Genomic DNA, 18,225 nt, shown 5'->3' with positions numbered 1-18,225 from the left:
AATTTAATGAATTGATATAGCACCTGTGTAACAGGGGGTAACCAGGGTATAGCCTGCAATAACATTGGTTAACGGCTACATAAATAGGAGACTTCAGTCACATATCAGTATTACCTGCCTGAGGAAACAGCGTGGTTAGCGCTGAGAAACGCGTAGCGTGTTGTACTGATGACATTTGTTTATTTCAAATCTGTAAATTGTTTTTAAATACTTTTTTATAAAGTAATCTTTTATACTGGAGTCTCCTTTGCATCATTTGCTGCCAGTAACATTGATCTTTTGGAGCAGAGAACAACTTTGGTCTATATGTGCGCTGGGCCACTACAATATACCCAGCATGCTCCATTTGTACTATAGTGTGCATTACACCTGGTGAGTATCCACCTGTTGGGAACAGCTAGTGGGTTTTGTATACCTAATTGATCTGTACTATGAGTCACCCTCTTTATTTTTCCCATTTTCAGACTGCAGAAATCAATCTTGATTCCAGGAGGAGCTGCCCTTGCACTGGTGCACAGTATACTGGGACACTGTTAAGTTCCCGGATCGTCTACCTAGGCATTACCTTTGCTTTTACAAATTGTGAGTACCATTTTACCTTATGAGAATTGCCTTTTGATATACTGGCTACACTAGGAGGCGCCCTTTCTCTTCTTTTGTTTTTAACCTGTTGCCAATAAAATAGCATTACTTTTTAAGGTCCTGTGGACCGTCCTTGTCCTACATGGGGATTGGCATATACCCAGGTTTTCACGTGCACAGGAGACACTCACTGCTGTATCACCTCTTAAAGTGGTATCAAGTAGTTACCTGAGTGACCAAGAATTTAGTGATGCGCTCTGGTAATCTTCCTTTCTCACTGGATAGGATCATCTCAAGCATGTCCCCATGAAGCTTTTCCATCACTACAAACACTCGCTCAGGAGTCTCAAACATACACTCTAGGTTTACCACACCTCTGTGATGTAGATTCTGAAAAAAGCAGAACGTGAGAGATCAGGCTCAATATTCTTAGATTAAACAGTATATGTTTTATACTCTATGTATAATATTGTATGTCCAAAAGAAGAAACAGCAGCTCAGTCATATATTTAAACAATGGGGAAAGCATAGATTTACTTTTCCTTCAACATAAAAAAAGAAATCAATTTCATTTCTATATGTCCAAACAGTGGCCTAAGTAGCATCCACTAACAAAGTCTGCCCATTTTTGGGGAATTGATATATAACCAAATGCCTAAAATCTAACATTTCCAGGTAGGTAGGTATAAGAGTAATAAGGTACAGGAAACCCTGGCAAAGCCACAACATAGATATTATGGTAAGTACTTTAGAATGGTTTATATTGGCTCACCACTGTAGCACTATGTCACACTAGAAGGTACCTGCTGCTACATAAACTAGAAGGTAGTATATTTAATTCTTTGCAAGAGCTATCACTAGTTAAAGAGCCAGTTAGTAAGGAAGCCATGTTAGATTTAAACCAAACTGCAATATACTATCACATGCATCTTTGAGTGAGAGTTTGGGTTCAGTAATTATCAATCATTATGGTTTAGTACTCAGATACAGATAATCTGCACTGCAATAAAATAAAAATTAGTCTTAAGAAAGGCCTATTTTCTTCCTTAGGAAAATACCATAGCAATTCTTTAAAATGGCACACACAGATAACGCCAACACAGAACATGTGGGGGTATTTAAACACTATGTTTCTATGTAGCACAGCTCAATCATAACAAAATTACAAAACTTTATTAGATGTATTAGTTATAAGAAAACAACAAACTGATGGACAGTAAGAATAAAAGACAGGTTAATAATGAATCATTCAAGTAGATAAGGAATCATTCAAGTAGATAAGGAAACAGATTGCCTAAATAACTACTTATATCAGATGTGATAAAAAGAACTCTACAATAAAGGTGGTCAGCACTTTTTTACAGATGGTTTTTTTTTTTAGGACGAAAAAAAATAAGTGAATAAGCCTTTGGGTACAGATTATATTTATCCAATGTTCTAAAAGAAACTTTGATTTGTGCTAATTTTTAAATTGCACCAATAGATGATCTGTTTAATAAACATTAAGAGGAGTTCTGAACAAATAGATAATTTCTAATGAAGTAGCTCTTTATAAAAACATAATTTATGCTTACCTGATCAATTTATTTTTTTCATGATGGTGAGAGTTCATGAGTCATTATGTGTGGGAATTCCCATCCTAACCACAAGGAGGAGACAAAAGATATGCAGTATAAACAAATTAAAATTACCCAACCTATTTCTGTTGCCCAAATTTTGCAAATCTGTTAATAAACACTATACTCCAGAAAATAGTGTTAAGGAATGCTAAACATACAGTTTTCACTAGACAAACTGATTTGAGCTTACATTGTGAAAAGTTGATATCCAAATAAAATATTAAACTGAAATATTAAATAAGAAATTATTTAAAATATAATAATCCATAAAACACATAAAAGACAATGAAAATAGAGTGACATCAGTGTCTTAAAAATTAAACCTTATGATGGGTACAACCTCTGTATAAAAACATAATTTATATTCATGGTGGCGAGAGCCCACGATCCATTACATATGGGATATACATTCCTACCAGGAGGGTGCAAAGTTTCCGAACCCCAAAAAACAAATAAAACCCTCCCACCTAACACATACCTCAGTTTAACATATAGCCAAGCAGTGAGGAGTAGGTACCAAAATAAGGAGTAGTGTAAAAAAGATGTGCTCAAAACACAATAACCCCAAAAAGGGTGGGCTTGTGGACTTCAGCCATCATGAAAAAAAAAATAATCAGGTGAGATGTAAATTATGTTTTCTTTCATATAGGCGGCAAGATGTAAATTATGTTTTCTTTCATATAGGCGGCGAGAGTCCATGATCTGTTACATATGGAAACTGTTTAACTTATACAAAAGCTGTGGAAGTCCACGAGTAACAAAGGGAGGGATTTTAAAAAAATGTTTTTTTCGCTGAGAAATTGAATCCACAGCCCAAGAAAATCTCTCTCTTATGAATTTCTACCAAAGGCTGCTTTTGATGAAGCATAAACATCAAAATGGTAAAAATTAGTTAAGGTATGCAAAGAAGACCAAGTGGCTGCTTTGCAAATTTGATAAACCTCATTCTTGAAAGCCCAATATGTGGCAACTGATCAAGTAAAATGAGCTGTAATTCTTTCTGGCTGAGGTTTACCGGCCTCCAAATAAGCTCTGTGAATCAAAAGTTTTAACCATGAGGCTAAAGAAATAGAGGCCTTCTGACCTTTTCTAGGGCCAGAAAAAAGTACAGACGACTAGAAGTTTGTCTGAAATCTTTAGTAGCAACAACATAATATTTCAATGCTCTAACAACATCCAAAAGATGAAAAGATCTTTCAGAAGCATTTTTCGGAATAGGTCATAAGAAGGGAACGATAATCTCCCTATTAATGTTGTGTGAGTAATCAACTTTAGGTAAGAATGTAAAAGTAGTTCACAAAACAGCCTTTTCCTGATGGAATATCAAATAAGGAGACTCACAGGACAGAGCAAGCATTACAGAAACTCGTCTAGCAGATGAGATAGCCAAAAGAAAACCATTTATGCTCTCCAGATAAATTCCTTTCCTTACAGATAGGGAGAGTCCACAGCTTCATTCCTTACTGTTAAGAAATACAACACCTGGCCACCATGAGGAGGCAGACACACCCCAGCCAAAGGCTTAAATATCCCTCCCACTTCCTCATTACCCCAATCATTCTGCCGAGGGAAAAAGGAAAAGTAGGAGAAACATTAGGGTAACAATGGTGCCAGAAAAAAAAAAAAAAAAATAGGGGACCGCCCATAGACAAGAAAAAAAGTCCGGGAGCCGTGGACTCTCACTATTTGGAAGGAAAGTAATTTATCTAGTAAGCATAAATTATGTTTTCCTTCCTAAGATAGGGAGAGCCCATGGCTTCATTCCTTACTGTTGGGAAAACTATACCCAAGCTCCAGAGGACACTGAATGAATAACGGGAGGGAACAAAAAGGAAGAGGTGGACCCTATTCTGAGGGCACCACAGCCTGCAAAACTTTTCTCCCGAAAGCTGCTTCACATTAAACTTGCAAAAATTTTGGAAAATTATGTAAGGAGGACCAGGTAGCCGCCTTTTAAATCTGATACATAGAGGCCTCGTTCTTAAAGGCCCAAGAGGAAGCCACTGCTCTAGTCGAATAAGTCGTTATCCTCTCAGGAGGACAATGTCCCGCTGTCTCGTAAGCTAAGCGGATGACACTCTTTAACCAAAAAGATAGGTAAGTCGAAGTACCTTTCTGCCCCTTACACTTCCCCCGAATAGACAACAAAGAGGAAGATTGTCTAAACTCCTTAGTAGCCTGAAGATAGAACTTCAACGTTCGAACCACATCCAAATTGTGAAGTGTTCCTTCGATGAAGGAGGATTAGGACACAAGGAAGGACACAATCCAATGTAAAGATACCAGCAGTATCACCAAAGCAATGCAAATGCTAACGCAGACAGGAGCTCACTGCTAGCATCCAATAAACATAGTGTTCACAGCACTTGTTTCAAAATTGCTGTGGACACAAGGAAGGAACCACAATCTCCTGATTGATGTTGCAATCTGACACAACCTTAGGAAGAAAACCCAATTTAATATGTAAAACTGACTTATCTGCATGAAAAATCAGATAAGGGGGCTCACATTGCAAAGCAGAGATCTCAGAAACTCTGCGCGCAGAGGCAATAGCTAATAAAATGAAAACCTTCCAAGATAACAATTTAATATCAACAGAATGTAGAGGCTCAAACGGAACCTGTTGCAAAACCCGAAGAACAAGATTTAGGCTCCAAGGAGGAGCCCCAGAACTACACACAGGTCTGATCCTAATCAGAGCCTTAACAAAGGACTACTCGTCTGGTAGCTTAGCCAGTCTCTTGTGAAAAAAAACCCGACAGGGCCAAAATCTGACCCCCTCAGGGAACTAGCAGAAAGGCCCTTCTCCAGCTCATCCTGGGGAAAAAGATAAGATCCTGGCAACCTTAAAGGGTCAGTCAACACCAGTATTTTTGTTGTTTAAAAAGAAAAATATTCCCTTTATTACCCATTCCCCATTTTTGCATAACTAACACAGTTATAATAATACACGTTTTACCTCTGTAATTACTTGTATCTAAGCTGCTGCTGACTGCCCCCTTATTTCAGTTCTTTAGACAGACTTGCATTTTAGCCAATCAGTGCTCACTCCTAGGTCACTTCACGTGCATGAGCTTAATGTTATCTATATGAAACACATGACCTAATGCCCTATAGTGTTCAAAATGCATTCAGATTAGAGGCAGTCTTCAAGGTCTGAGAAATTAGCATATGATCCTCCTAGGTTTAGATTTCAACTAAGAATACCAAAGGAACAAAGTAAAATTGGTGATAAAAGTAAATTGGGAAGTTGTTTAAAATTATATGCCCTATATAAATCATGAAAGTTTTTTGGGGACTTGACTGTCCCTCTAACTCTGTTCCAGGAAAAAACACACTCTTCACACCAGAATAAGTAGGTCCTCCACACCTTGTGGTAGATACGACGAGTAACTGGTTTACGAGTTTGAATAAGATTTTTAACGACACTCTCAAAGAAACCTCTCTTGGCTAAGACTAAGCGTTCAATCTTCATGCAGTCAGCCTCAGAGAATCTAGATTTTGATGAACAAATGGACCTTGTATTAGCAGGTCTCTGCGACAAGGTAACTTCCACGGCGGAGATGAGGACATCCCAACTAGATCTGTGAACCACGTTCCTTGAGGCCATGATGAAGCAATCAGGATTACTGATACCCGCTCCTGCTTGATGCGGGCCGCCACTCGAGGAAGAAGCATTAATGGAGGGAAAAGATATGAGTTTGAACCTCCAGGGCACTGCTAGTGCATCTATTAGATCCGCTTGGGGATCCCTCGACCCATACCTGGGTAGCTTAGTATTGAGATGGGACGCCATGAAATCTATCTCTGGCGTTCCCCACTTCCTGCATATCTCTGCAAACATCTCGGGATGGAGAGAATACCCTGGATAGAAGGATTGCGTGCTGAGAAAATCTGCCTCCCAGTTGTCCACACCTGGAATGTGGATCGCTGACAGCGAACAGCTGTGTGACTCCGCCCACTCCAGAATCTGAGATACTTCCTTCATCGCCAAGAAACTTCTCGTTCCCCCCTGATGGTTGATGTAAGCCATCGAGGTTATATTGTCTGATTGGAATCTGATAAACTGGGACGAACCCAGAAGTGGCCAAGCCTTCAAGGCCTTGAAGATTGCCCGTAGTTCTAAAATATGCCTTCCTGGCACCCCAAACAGCTCCCCATCCAGATAGGCTTGCGTCCGTAGTCAATCTCCCAGGATAGTCTAAGAAGCATGTCCCTTGGGACAGATGATCTGGACGGAGCCACCAAGAGAGCGATTCTCTTGACCGGCTGTGTAATACAATCTGTTGAGACAGATATGAATGATCGCCATTCCACTGCCTTAGCATGTACAGTTGTAAAGGTCTAAGACGGAACACACACAGAGGGCCTTGAGGAGGTCCAGAGGGTAAGACATGCCAAAGTTAGCTTGTAGCGTCTCTGGTCTGTTACAAATATCCTAATGGATATGGAGTCTATAAAAATACCCAGGAATTCCACCCTGGTACTTGGGATAAGAGAACGATTTTCCAAGTTTATCTTCCATTCATGTGATCAAAGACGACTGAGAAGGGACTCCGAGAATTCTTCCGCAAAACGAAAGGATGGTGCTTGCACCAGAATCGTCCAAGTATGGGGCTACTGCAATACCATGAGTTCTGGCAATGGCTAGAAGAGCCCCAGAACCTTTGTAAAGATTCTTGGAGCAGTAGCTTAGCCAAACGGAAGGACAATGAACTGGAAGTGCTGGTCCAGGAATGCAAACTTCAGGAACTGAAAGTGTTCCCTGTGGATTGGAACATGAAGGTAAGAGTCCTTCAGATCTATAGTGGTCATAAACTGACCTTACTCAATTAAAAGAAGGATGGACCTTATCTTCTCCATCTTGAAGGAAGGGACACTGAGAAATTTGTTTAAGCCCTTTAGGTCCAGAATTGGGTGGAAAGTTCTTCTTTGAGACCACGAAAAACATAAATTATGTTTACTACATAAGTTCCTTTCCTTCTATATGAGGAGAATCCACGGCTTCATTCCTTACTTGTGGGAATACAGAACCTGGCCACCAGGAGGAGGCAAAGACACCCCAGCCAAAGGCTTAAATACCTCTCCCCACTTCCCTCATATCCCAGTCCTTCGGCCAAGAGAACAAGGAACAGTAGGAGAAATATCAGGGTATAAATGGTGCCAGAACAAAACAAAATTTAAGTCTGCCCTTCAGAGAATACGGGCGGGCGCCGTGGACTCTTCTCATATAGAAGGAAAGGAAAACATAATTTATGTAAGAACTTACATGATAAATTCATTTCTTTCATATTGGCAAGAGTCCATGAGCTAGTGACATATGGGATATACAATCCTACCAGGAGGGGCAAAGTTTTCCAAACCTCAAAATGCCTATAAATACACCCCTCACCACACCCACAATTCAGTTTAATGAATCGCCAAGTAGTGGGGTGATAAAATGAGGAGTTAAAAAGCATACAAAAAGAGGAACTGGAAATAAAATTGTGCTTTTATACAAAAATCATAACCACCAAAAAAGGGTGGGCCTCATGGACTCTTGCCAATATGAAAAAAAATAATTTATCAGGTAAGTTCTTACATAAATTATGTTTTCTTTCATGTAATTGGCAAGAGTCCATGAGCTAGTGACGTATGGGATAGAAATACCCAAGATGTGGAAGACCACAGAAGAGTCACTAGAAAGGGAGGGATAAAATAAAAAAAGCTAAGTCTCTCATAAATTTCACATACATTTCAGGAAAAAAACTTAAATCATAAGCAGAAGAATCAAACTGAGACAGTTGCCTGAAGAACTTTTCTACCAAAGACTGCTTCAGAAGAAGCAAACACATAAAAATTTAGTAAATGTATGCAAAGAAAACCAAGTTGCTGCTTTGCAAATCTGATCAACCGAAGCTTCATTCTTAAAAGCCCAAGAAGTTGCGACTGATCTAGTAGAATGAGCTGTAATTCTCTGAGACGGAGACTGCCCCGCCTCCAAATAAGCCTTGAGAATCAAAAGCTTTAACAAAATGCCAAAGAAATGGCAGAGGCTTTCTGACCTTTCCTAGAACCAGAAAAGACAACAAATAGACTAGAAGTCTTCCTGAAATCCTTAGTAGCCTCAACATAGTATTTCAAAGAATGTAAAGATGTTTCAAGAGTATTCTTGGGATTAGGACACAACGAAGGAACAACAATTTCCCTACTAATGTTGTAAGAATTCACAACCTTAGGAAGAAATTTAAACAAAATCCGCAAAACAGCCTTATCCTGAAGGAAAATCAGAAAAGGAGACTCACAAGAGAGAGCAGACAATTCAGAAACTCTTCTAGCTGAAGGGATAGCCAAAAGAAACCACACCTTCAAAGAAAGAAGTTTAATATCCAAAGAATGCATAGGCTCAAAAGGAGGAGCCTGCAAAGCCTTCAAAACCAAATTAAAGGGACAGTCTACATCATAATTGTTATTGTTTTAAAATATAGATAATCCCTCTTTTACCCATTCCCAGTTTTGCATAACCAACACAGTTATATTTATATATTTTTTACCTCTGTGATTATCTTGTATCTAAGCCTCTGCAAACTGCCCCTTTATTTCAGTTCTTTTGACAGACTTGCAGTTTAGCCAATCAGTGATAGCTCCCAGGTAACTTCATGTGCATGAGCACAGTGTTATCTATATGAAACACATGAACTAACACCCTCTAGTGGTGAAAAACCTGTTAAAATGCATTCTTAAGAGGCGGCCTTCAAGGTCTAAGAAATTACCATATGAACCTCCTAGGTTAAGCTTTCAACTAAGAATAGCAAGAGAACAAAGCAAAATTGGTGATAAAAGTAAATTGGAAAATTGTTTAATATTACATGCTCTATCTGAATCATGAAAGTTTGTTTTGGACTAGACTGTCCCTTTAAGACTCCAAGGAGGAGAGATTGATTTAACAACAGGCTTGATACGAACCAAAGCCTGAACAAAATAGTGAATATCAGGAAGTTTAGCAATCTTTCTATTAAATAAAACAGAAAGAGCAGATATTTGTCCCTTCAATGTACTAGCAAACAAACCTTTATCAAAATCGTCCTGAATAAACTGTAAAATTCTAGGAATCCTAAAAGAATACCAAGAGAATTTATGAGAAAAACACCATGAAATATAGGTTTTACAAACCCAATAATAAATCTTCCTTGAAACAGACTTAAGAGCCTGTAGCATAGTATTAATCACTGAGTCAGAGAAACCTCTATGACTAAGTACTAAGCGTTCAATTTCCATACCTTCAAATTTAGTGATTTGAGATCCTGATGGAAAAACAGCCCTTGAGACAGAAGGTCTGGCTTAAAGGAAGTTAGCAACCAGACATCAGGACAAGATCCGTATACCAAAACCTTTGAGGCCATGCTGGTGCTATCAGAAACACATGTGATTGTTTCAATATGATCTCGGAGATCACCCTTGGAAGAAGAACTAGAGGCGGAAAAATGTAAGCAGGATGGAAAAAAACATAATTTATGTAAGAACTTACCTGATAAATTCATTTCTTTCATATTAGCAAGAGTCCATGAGCTAGTGACGTATGGGATATACATTCCTACCAGGAGGGGCAAAGTTTCCCAAACCTCAAAATGCCTATAAATACACCCCTCACCACACCCACAATTCAGTTTAACGAATAGCCAAGAAGTGGGGTGATAAAAAAGTGCGAAAGCATATAAAATAAGGAATTGGAATAAATTGTGCTTTATACAAAATCATAACCACCACAAAAAAAGGGCGGGCCTCATGGACTCTTGCTAATATGAAAGAAATGAATTTATCAGGTAAGTTCTTACATAAATTATGTTTTCTTTCATGTAATTAGCAAGAGTCCATGAGCTAGTGACGTATGGGATAATGACTACCCAAGATGTGGATCTTTCCACACAAGAGTCACTAGAGAGGGAGGGATAAAATAAAGACAGCCAATTCCTGCTGAAAATAATCCACACCCAAAATAAAGTTTAACGAAAAACATAAGCAGAAGATTCAAACTGAAACCGCTGCCTGAAGTACTTTTCTACCAAAAACTGCTTCAGAAGAAGAAAATACATCAAAATGGTAGAATTTAGTAAAAGTATGCAAAGAGGACCAAGTTGCTGCTTTGCAAATCTGGTCAACCGAAGCTTCATTCCTAAACGCCCAGGAAGTAGAAACTGACCTAGTAGAATGAGCTGTAATTCTCTGAGGCGGAGTTTTACCCGACTCAACATAGGCAAGATGAATTAAAGATTTCAACCAAGATGCCAAAGAAATGGCAGAAGCTTTCTGGCCTTTTCTAGAACCGGAAAAGATAACAAATAGACTAGAAGTCTTACGGAAAGATTTCGTAGCTTCAACATAATATTTCAAAGCTCTAACAACATCCAAAGAATGCAACGATTTCTCCTTAGAATTCTTAGGATTAGGACATAATGAAGGAACCACAATTTCTCTACTAATGTTGTTGGAATTCACAACTTTAGGTAAAAATTCAAAAGAAGTTCGCAACACCGCCTTATCCTGGTGAAAAATCAGAAAAGGAGACTCACAAGAAAGAGCAGATAATTCAGAAACTCTTCTGGCAGAAGAGATGGCCAAAAGGAACAAAACTTTCCAAGAAAGCAATTTAATGTCCAATGAATGCATAGGTTCAAACGGAGGAGCTTGAAGAGCTCCCAGAACCAAATTCAAACTCCAAGGAGGAGAAATTGACTTAATGACAGGTTTTATACGAACCAAAGCTTGTACAAAACAATGAATATCAGGAAGAATAGCAATCTTTCTGTGAAAAAGAACAGAAAGAGCAGAGATTTGTCCTTTCAAAGAACTTGCGGACAAACCCTTATCTAAACCATCCTGAAGAAACTGTAAAATTCTCGGTATTCTAAAAAGAATGCCAAGAAAAATGATGAGAAAGACACCAAGAAATATAAGTCTTCCAGACTCTATAATATATCTCTCGAGATACAGACTTACGAGCCTGTAACATAGTATTAATCACAGAGTCAGAGAAACCTCTTTGACCAAGAATCAAGCGTTCAATCTCCATACCTTTAAATTTAAGGATTTCAGATCCTGATGGAAAAAAGGACCTTGTGACAGAAGGTCTGGTCTTAACGGAAGAGTCCACGGTTGGCAAGAGGCCATCCGGACAAGATCCGCATACCAAAACCTGTGAGGCCATGCCGGAGCTACCAGCAGAACAAACGAGCATTCCTTCAGAATCTTGGAGATTACTCTTGGAAGAAGAACTAGAGGCGGAAAGATATAGGCAGGATGATACTTCCAAGGAAGTGATAATGCATCCACTGCCTCCGCCTGAGGATCCCGGGATCTGGACAGATACCTGGGAAGTTTCTTGTTTAGATGGGACGCCATCAGATCTATTTCTGGAAGTTCCCACATTTGAACAATCTGAAGAAATACCTCTGGGTGAAGAGACCATTCGCCCGGATGTAACGTTTGGCGACTGAGATAATCCGCTTCCCAATTGTCTATACCTGGGATATGAACCGCAGAGATTAGACAGGAGCTGGATTCTGCCCAAACCAAAATTCGAGATACTTCTTTCATAGCCAGAGGACTGTGAGTCCCTCCTTGATGATTGATGTATGCCACAGTTGTGACATTGTCCGTCTGAAAACAAATGAACGATTCTCTCTTCAGAAGAGGCCAAAACTGAAGAGCTCTGAAAATTGCACGGAGTTCCAAAATATTGATCGGTAATCTCACCTCCTGAGATTCCCAAACTCCTTGTGCTGTCAGAGATACCCACACAGCTCCCCAACCTGTGAGACTTGCATCTGTTGAAATTACAGTCCAGGTCGGAAGCACAAAAGAAGCCCCCTGAATTAAACGATGGTGATCTGTCCACCATGTTAGAGAGTGTCGAACAATCGGTTTTAAAGATATTATTTGAGATATCTTCGTGTAATCCTTGCACCATTGCTTCAGCATACAGAGCTGAAGAGGTCGCATGTGAAAACGAGCAAAGGGGATCGCGTCCGATGCAGCAGTCATAAGACCTAGAATTTCCATGCATAAGGCTACCGAAGGGAATGATTGTGACTGAAGGTTTCGACAAGCTGCAATCAATTTTAGACGTCTCTTGTCTGTTAAAGACAGAGTCATGGATACTGAATCCATCTGGAAACCCAGAAAGGTTACTCTTGTCTGAGGAATCAAAGAACTTTTTGGTAAATTGATCCTCCAACCATGATCTTGAAGAAACAACACAAGTCGATTCTTATGAGATTCTGCTAAATGTAAAGACTGAGCAAGTACCAAGATATCGTCCAAATAAGGAAATACCACAATACCCTGTTCTCTGATTACAGACAGAAGGGCACCGAGAACCTTTGTAAAAATTCTTGGAGCTGTAGCTAGGCCAAACGGCAGAGCCACAAACTGGTAATGCTTGTCCAGAAAAGAGAATCTCAGGAATTGATAATGATCTGGATGAATCGGAATATGCAGATATGCATCCTGTAAATCTATTGTGGACATATAATTCCCTTGCTGAACAAAAGGCAATATAGTCCTTACAGTTACCATCTTGAACGTTGGTATCCTTACATAACGATTCAATATTTTTAGATCCAGAACTGGTCTGAAGGAATTCTCCTTCTTTGGTACAATGAAGAGATTTGAATAAAACCCCATCCCCTGTTCCGGAACTGGAACTGGCATAATTACTCCAGACAACTCTAGATCTGAAACACATTTCAGAAATGCTTGAGCTTTTACTGGATTTACTGGGACACGGGAAAGAAAAAATCTCTTTGCAGGAGGTCTCATCTTGAAACCAATTCTGTACCCTTCTGAAACAATGCTCTGAATCCAAAGATTGTGAACAGAATTGATCCAAATTTCCTTGAAAAAACGTAACCTGCCCCCTACCAGCTGAGCTGGAATGAGGGCCGCACCTTCATGTGGACTTAGAAGCAGGCTTTGCCTTTCTAGCTGGCTTGGATTTATTCCAGACTGGAGATGGTTTCCAAACTGAAACTGCTCCTGAGGATGAAGGATCAGGCTTTTGTTCTTTGTTGAAACGAAAGGAACGAAAACGATTATTAGCCCTGTTTTTACCTTTAGATTTTTTATCCTGTGGTAAAAAAGTTCCTTTCCCACCAGTAACAGTTGAAATAATGGAATCCAACTGAGAACCAAATAATTTGTTACCCTGGAAAGAAATGGAAAGCAAAGTTGATTTAGAAGCCATATCAGCATTCCAAGTTTTAAGCCATAAAGCTCTTCTAGCTAAGATAGCTAGAGACATAAATCTGACATCAACTCTGATAATATCAAAAATAGCATCACAGATAAAATTATTAGCATGCTGAAGAAGAATAATAATATCATGAGAATCACGATGTGTTACTTGTTGCGCTAAAGTTTCCAACCAAAAAGTTGAAGCTGCAGCAACATCAGCCAAAGATATAGCAGGTCTAAGAAGATTACCTGAACACAGATAAGCTTTTCTTAGAAAGGATTCAATTTTCCTATCTAGAGGATCTTTAAACGAAGTACCATCTGACGTAGGAATAGTAGTACGTTTAGCAAGGGTAGAAATAGCCCCATCAACTTTAGGGATCTTGTCCCAAAATTCTAATCTGTCAGACGGCACAGGATATAAATGCTTAAAACGTTTAGAAGGAGTAAATGAATTACCCAATTTATCCCATTCCTTGGAAATTACTGCAGAAATAGCATTAGGAACAGGAAAAACTTCTGGAAAAACCACAGGAGCTTTAAATACCTTATCCAAACGTTTAGAATTAGCATCAAGAGGACCAGAATCCTCTATTTCTAAAGCAATTAGTACTTCTTTAAGTAAAGAACGAATAAATTCCATTTTAAATAAATATGAAGATTTATCAGCATCAATCTCTGAGACAGAATCCTCTGAACCAGAAGAGTCATCAGAATCAGAATGATGATGTTCATTTAAAAATTCATCTGTAGAGAGAGAAGTTTTAAAAGATTTTTTACGTTTACTAGAAGGGGAAATAACAGACATAGCCTTCTTTATGGATTCTGAAACAAAATCTCTTATATTATCAGGAACATTCTGCACCTTAGATGTTGAAGGAACTGCAACAGGCAATGGTACTTTACTAAAGGAAATATTATCTGCTTTAACAAGTTTGTCATGACAATCAATACAAACAACAGCTGGAGGAATAGCTACCAAAAGTTTACAGCAGATACACTTAGCTTTGGTAGATTCAGCACTTGACAGCGATTTTCCTGTAGTATCTTCTGACTCAGATGCAACGTGGGACATCTTGCAATATGTAAGAGAAAAAACAACATATAAAGCAAAATTGATCAAATTCCTTAAATGACAGTTTCAGGAATGGGAAAAAATGCCAAAGAACAAGCTTCTAGCAACCAGAAGCAATAAAAAATGAGACTAAAATAATGTGGAGACAAAAGTGACGCCCATATTTTTTCGCGCCAAATAAGACGCCCACATTATTTGGCGCCTAAATGCTTTTGGCGCCAAAAATGACGCCACATCCGGAACGCCGACATTTTTGGCGCAAAATAACGTCAAAAAAATGACGCAACTTCCGGCGACACGTATGACGCCGGAAACGGAAATAGAATTTTTGCGCCAAAAGAGTCCGCGCCAAGAATGACGCAATAAAATGAAGCATTTTCAGCACCCGCGAGCCTAACAGCCCACAGGGAAGGGTCAAATTTTTTGAAGGTAAGAAAAAAATTATTAAATCAAATGCATTATCCCAAATATGAAACTGACTGTCTGAAAATAAGGAAAGTTGAACATTCTGAGTCAAGGCAAATAAATGTTTGAATACATATATTTAGAACTTTATAAACAAAGTGCCCAACCATAGCTTGGAGTGTCACAGAAAATAAGACTTACTTACCCCAGGACACTCATCTACATATAGCAGATAGCCAAACCAGTACTGAAACGAGAATCAGCAGAGGTAATGGTATATATAAGAGTATATCGTCGATCTGAAAAGGGAGGTAAGAGATGAATCTCTACGACCGATAACAGAGAACCTATGAAATAGACCCCGTAGAAGGAGATCACTGTATTCAAATAGGCAATACTCTCCTCACATCCCTCTGACATTCACTGCACGCTGAGAGGAAAACCGGGCTCAAACTTGCTGCGGAGCGCATATCAACGTAGAATCTAGCACAAACTTACTTCACCACCTCCATCGGAGGCAAAGTTTGTAAAAACTGAATTGTGGGTGTGGTGAGGGGTGTATTTATAGGCATTTTGAGGTTTGGGAAACTTTGCCCCTCCTGGTAGGAATGTATATCCCATACGTCACTAGCTCATGGACTCTTGCTAATTACATGAAAGAAAACAAGGAACTGCTAACGCATCCACCATCTCTGCCTGAGGATCCCTGGACCTGGAAAGGTACCTGGGAAACCATCAGATCTATTTTGGGGAGACCCCACATCTGTACAATCTGACAAAATACATCTGGATGGAGAGACCACTTGTCTACAGAATTGTCGCAGAAATTAGACAGGAGTTGGATTCCGCCCAAGAAAGTATCCAAGATACTTCTTTCGTCGATAAAGGACTTTGAGTCACCCCTTGATGATTGACATATGCCCCAGTTGTGATATTGAAGGGGTTTCTAATGCGTAGCAGAAGAAAAAGATATGTACTTAAATAGCACTCCACAACACATAGTATACTAAACAAGGGGGTTCCCAAGATACATAGGAAATCCTCCAGTACATGGGGTAAAACTTAACTTTTATTATTTATTGAAATTAAAAATGACTGTGTAAGTTAAAAGCACAGAGAAGTAACGAGAGTGCTACTATACTGTAAACGAATTCACAGGGATACGGGAGTGGCTCAACAGAGCTACTAATGCTACAGCAGATTTTAAATAACAAATAGTTATTTAGGTAAGAGGAGATTCCCTAATACACTGATGACGCAAGGGGGCAAATGTACCTAGTCCACCCGTAAATACACTAATAACAGGTGAATAAACCAGAGATAAGCTTAATTATATTGAACTCCAAAGGAAGGGTGTTCACTGCCAGTAGGTGATATTACTGAATGTACACAATAATATATTATATATGGCGATATAGCAAGAAGGCTTAATACAGGGAGTGCAGAATTATTAGGCAAATGAGTATTTTGACCACATCATCCTCTTTATGCATGTTGTCTTACTCCAAGCTGTATAGGCTCGAAAGCCTACTACCAATTAAGCATATTAGGTGATGTGCATCTCTGTAATGAGAATGGGTGTGGTCTAATGACATCAACACCCTATATCAGGTGTGCATAATTATTAGGCAACTTCCTTTCCTTTGGCAAAATGGGTCAAAAGAAGGACTTGACAGGCTCAGAAAATTCAAAAATAGTGAGATATCTTGCAGAGGGATGCAGCACTCTTAAAATTGCAAAGCTTCTGAAGCGTGATCATCGAACAATCAAGCGTTTCATTCAAAATAGTCAACAGGGTCGCAAGAAGCGTGTGGAAAAACCAAGGCGCAAAATAACTGCCCATGAACTGAGAAAAGTCAAGCGTGCAGCTGTCAAGATGGCACTTGCCACCAGTTTGTCCATATTTCAGAGCTGCAACATCACTGGAGTGCCCAAAAGCACAAGGTGTGCAATACTCAGAGACATGGCCAAGGTAAGAAAGGCTGAAAGACTACCACCACTGAACAAGACACACAAGCTGAAACATCAAGACTGGACCAAGAAATATCTCAAGACTGATTTTTCTAAGGTTTTATGGACTGATGAAATGAGAGTGAGTCTTGATGGGCCAGATGGATGGGCCCGTGGCTGGATTGGTAAAGGGCAGAGAGCTCCAGTCCGACTCAGACGCCAGCAAGGTGGAGGTGGAGTACTGGTTTGGGCTGGTATCATCAAAGATGAGCTTGTGTGGCCTTTTCGGGTTGAGGATGGAGTCAAGCTCAACTCCCAGTCCTACTGCCAGTTTCTGGAAGACAACGTCTTCAAGCAGTGGTACAGGAAGAAGTCTGCATCCTTCAAGAAAAACATGATTTTCATGCAGGACAATGCTCCATCACACGCGTCCAAGTACTCCACAGCGTGGCTGGCAAGAAAGGGTATAAAAGAAGAAAATCTAATGACATGGCCTCCTTGTTCACCTGATCTGAACCCCATTGAGAACCTGTGGTCCATCATCAAATGTGAGATTTACAAGGAGGGAAAACAGTACACCTCTCTGAACAGTGTCTGGGAGGCTGTGGTTGCTGCTGCACGCAATGTTGATGGTGAACAGATCAAAACACTGACAGAATCCCTGGATGGCAGGCTTTTGAGTGTCCTTGCAAAGAAAGGTGGCTATATTGGTCACTGATTTGTTTTTGTATGTCAGAAATGTATATTTGTGAATGTTGAGATGTTATATTGGTTTCACTGGTAAAAAGAAATAATTGAAATGGGTATATATTTGTTTTTTGTTAAGTTGCCTAATAATTATGCACAGTAATAGTCACCTGCACACACAGATATCCCCCTAAAATAGCTAAAACTAAAAACAAACTAAAAACTACTTCCAAAAATATTCAGCTTTGATATTAATGAGTTTTTTGGGTTCATTGAGAACATGGTTGTTGTTCAATAATAAAATTAATCCTCAAAAATACAACTTGCCTAATAATTCTGCACTCCCTGTATAAGTAAGTTAAAATTATAGGCATATCATTTCTATATACCACTAGAGTAGAACTTTTGCTTAAATTGTACTCTTAGGCTATCTAAGTAGGTTATTATAGTAGATTGCTAATATCTCCAAGTAGCATAATTAGAAGAGTAAATGGGTGTTTTTTAGCCCCAAATATGATGGCATTTACTAACAGTAGGAATTATTAATAATTGTATATAATAATATATTATATATAGTGATATGACAATAAAGCCCAATATCAGCGAGTATAAATTATAGACATATTTCTTTATACCACTAGAGTTGCACTTTCACTTAAACAATGTTCTTAGATTATCTGAATAGATTATTATAAA

General features: G+C 39.1%; 1 protein-coding gene across 1 annotated transcript in view; it reads right to left on the bottom strand.

Annotated features, from left to right (window-relative positions):
• Nucleotides 1-480: 480 nt before the first annotated feature.
• PRKD1 (protein kinase D1) overlaps nucleotides 481-18,225 on the bottom strand; it is a 503,446-nt gene continuing 485,701 nt past the window's right edge. Inside the window, 2 exon segments of the mRNA XM_053697941.1 lie at nucleotides 481-854; nucleotides 856-972. Of these exon segments, the coding sequence (XP_053553916.1) occupies nucleotides 807-854; nucleotides 856-972 (165 nt within the window). The 3' untranslated portion in view covers nucleotides 481-806.

This window comes from Bombina bombina, chromosome 1 (assembly GCF_027579735.1).
Source record: "Bombina bombina isolate aBomBom1 chromosome 1, aBomBom1.pri, whole genome shotgun sequence".
Taxonomy (NCBI): Eukaryota; Metazoa; Chordata; class Amphibia; order Anura; family Bombinatoridae; genus Bombina; species Bombina bombina.
The sequence above is the reverse complement of the archived record's forward strand: the minus strand, read 5'-3'. Positions and strand labels throughout refer to the sequence as shown.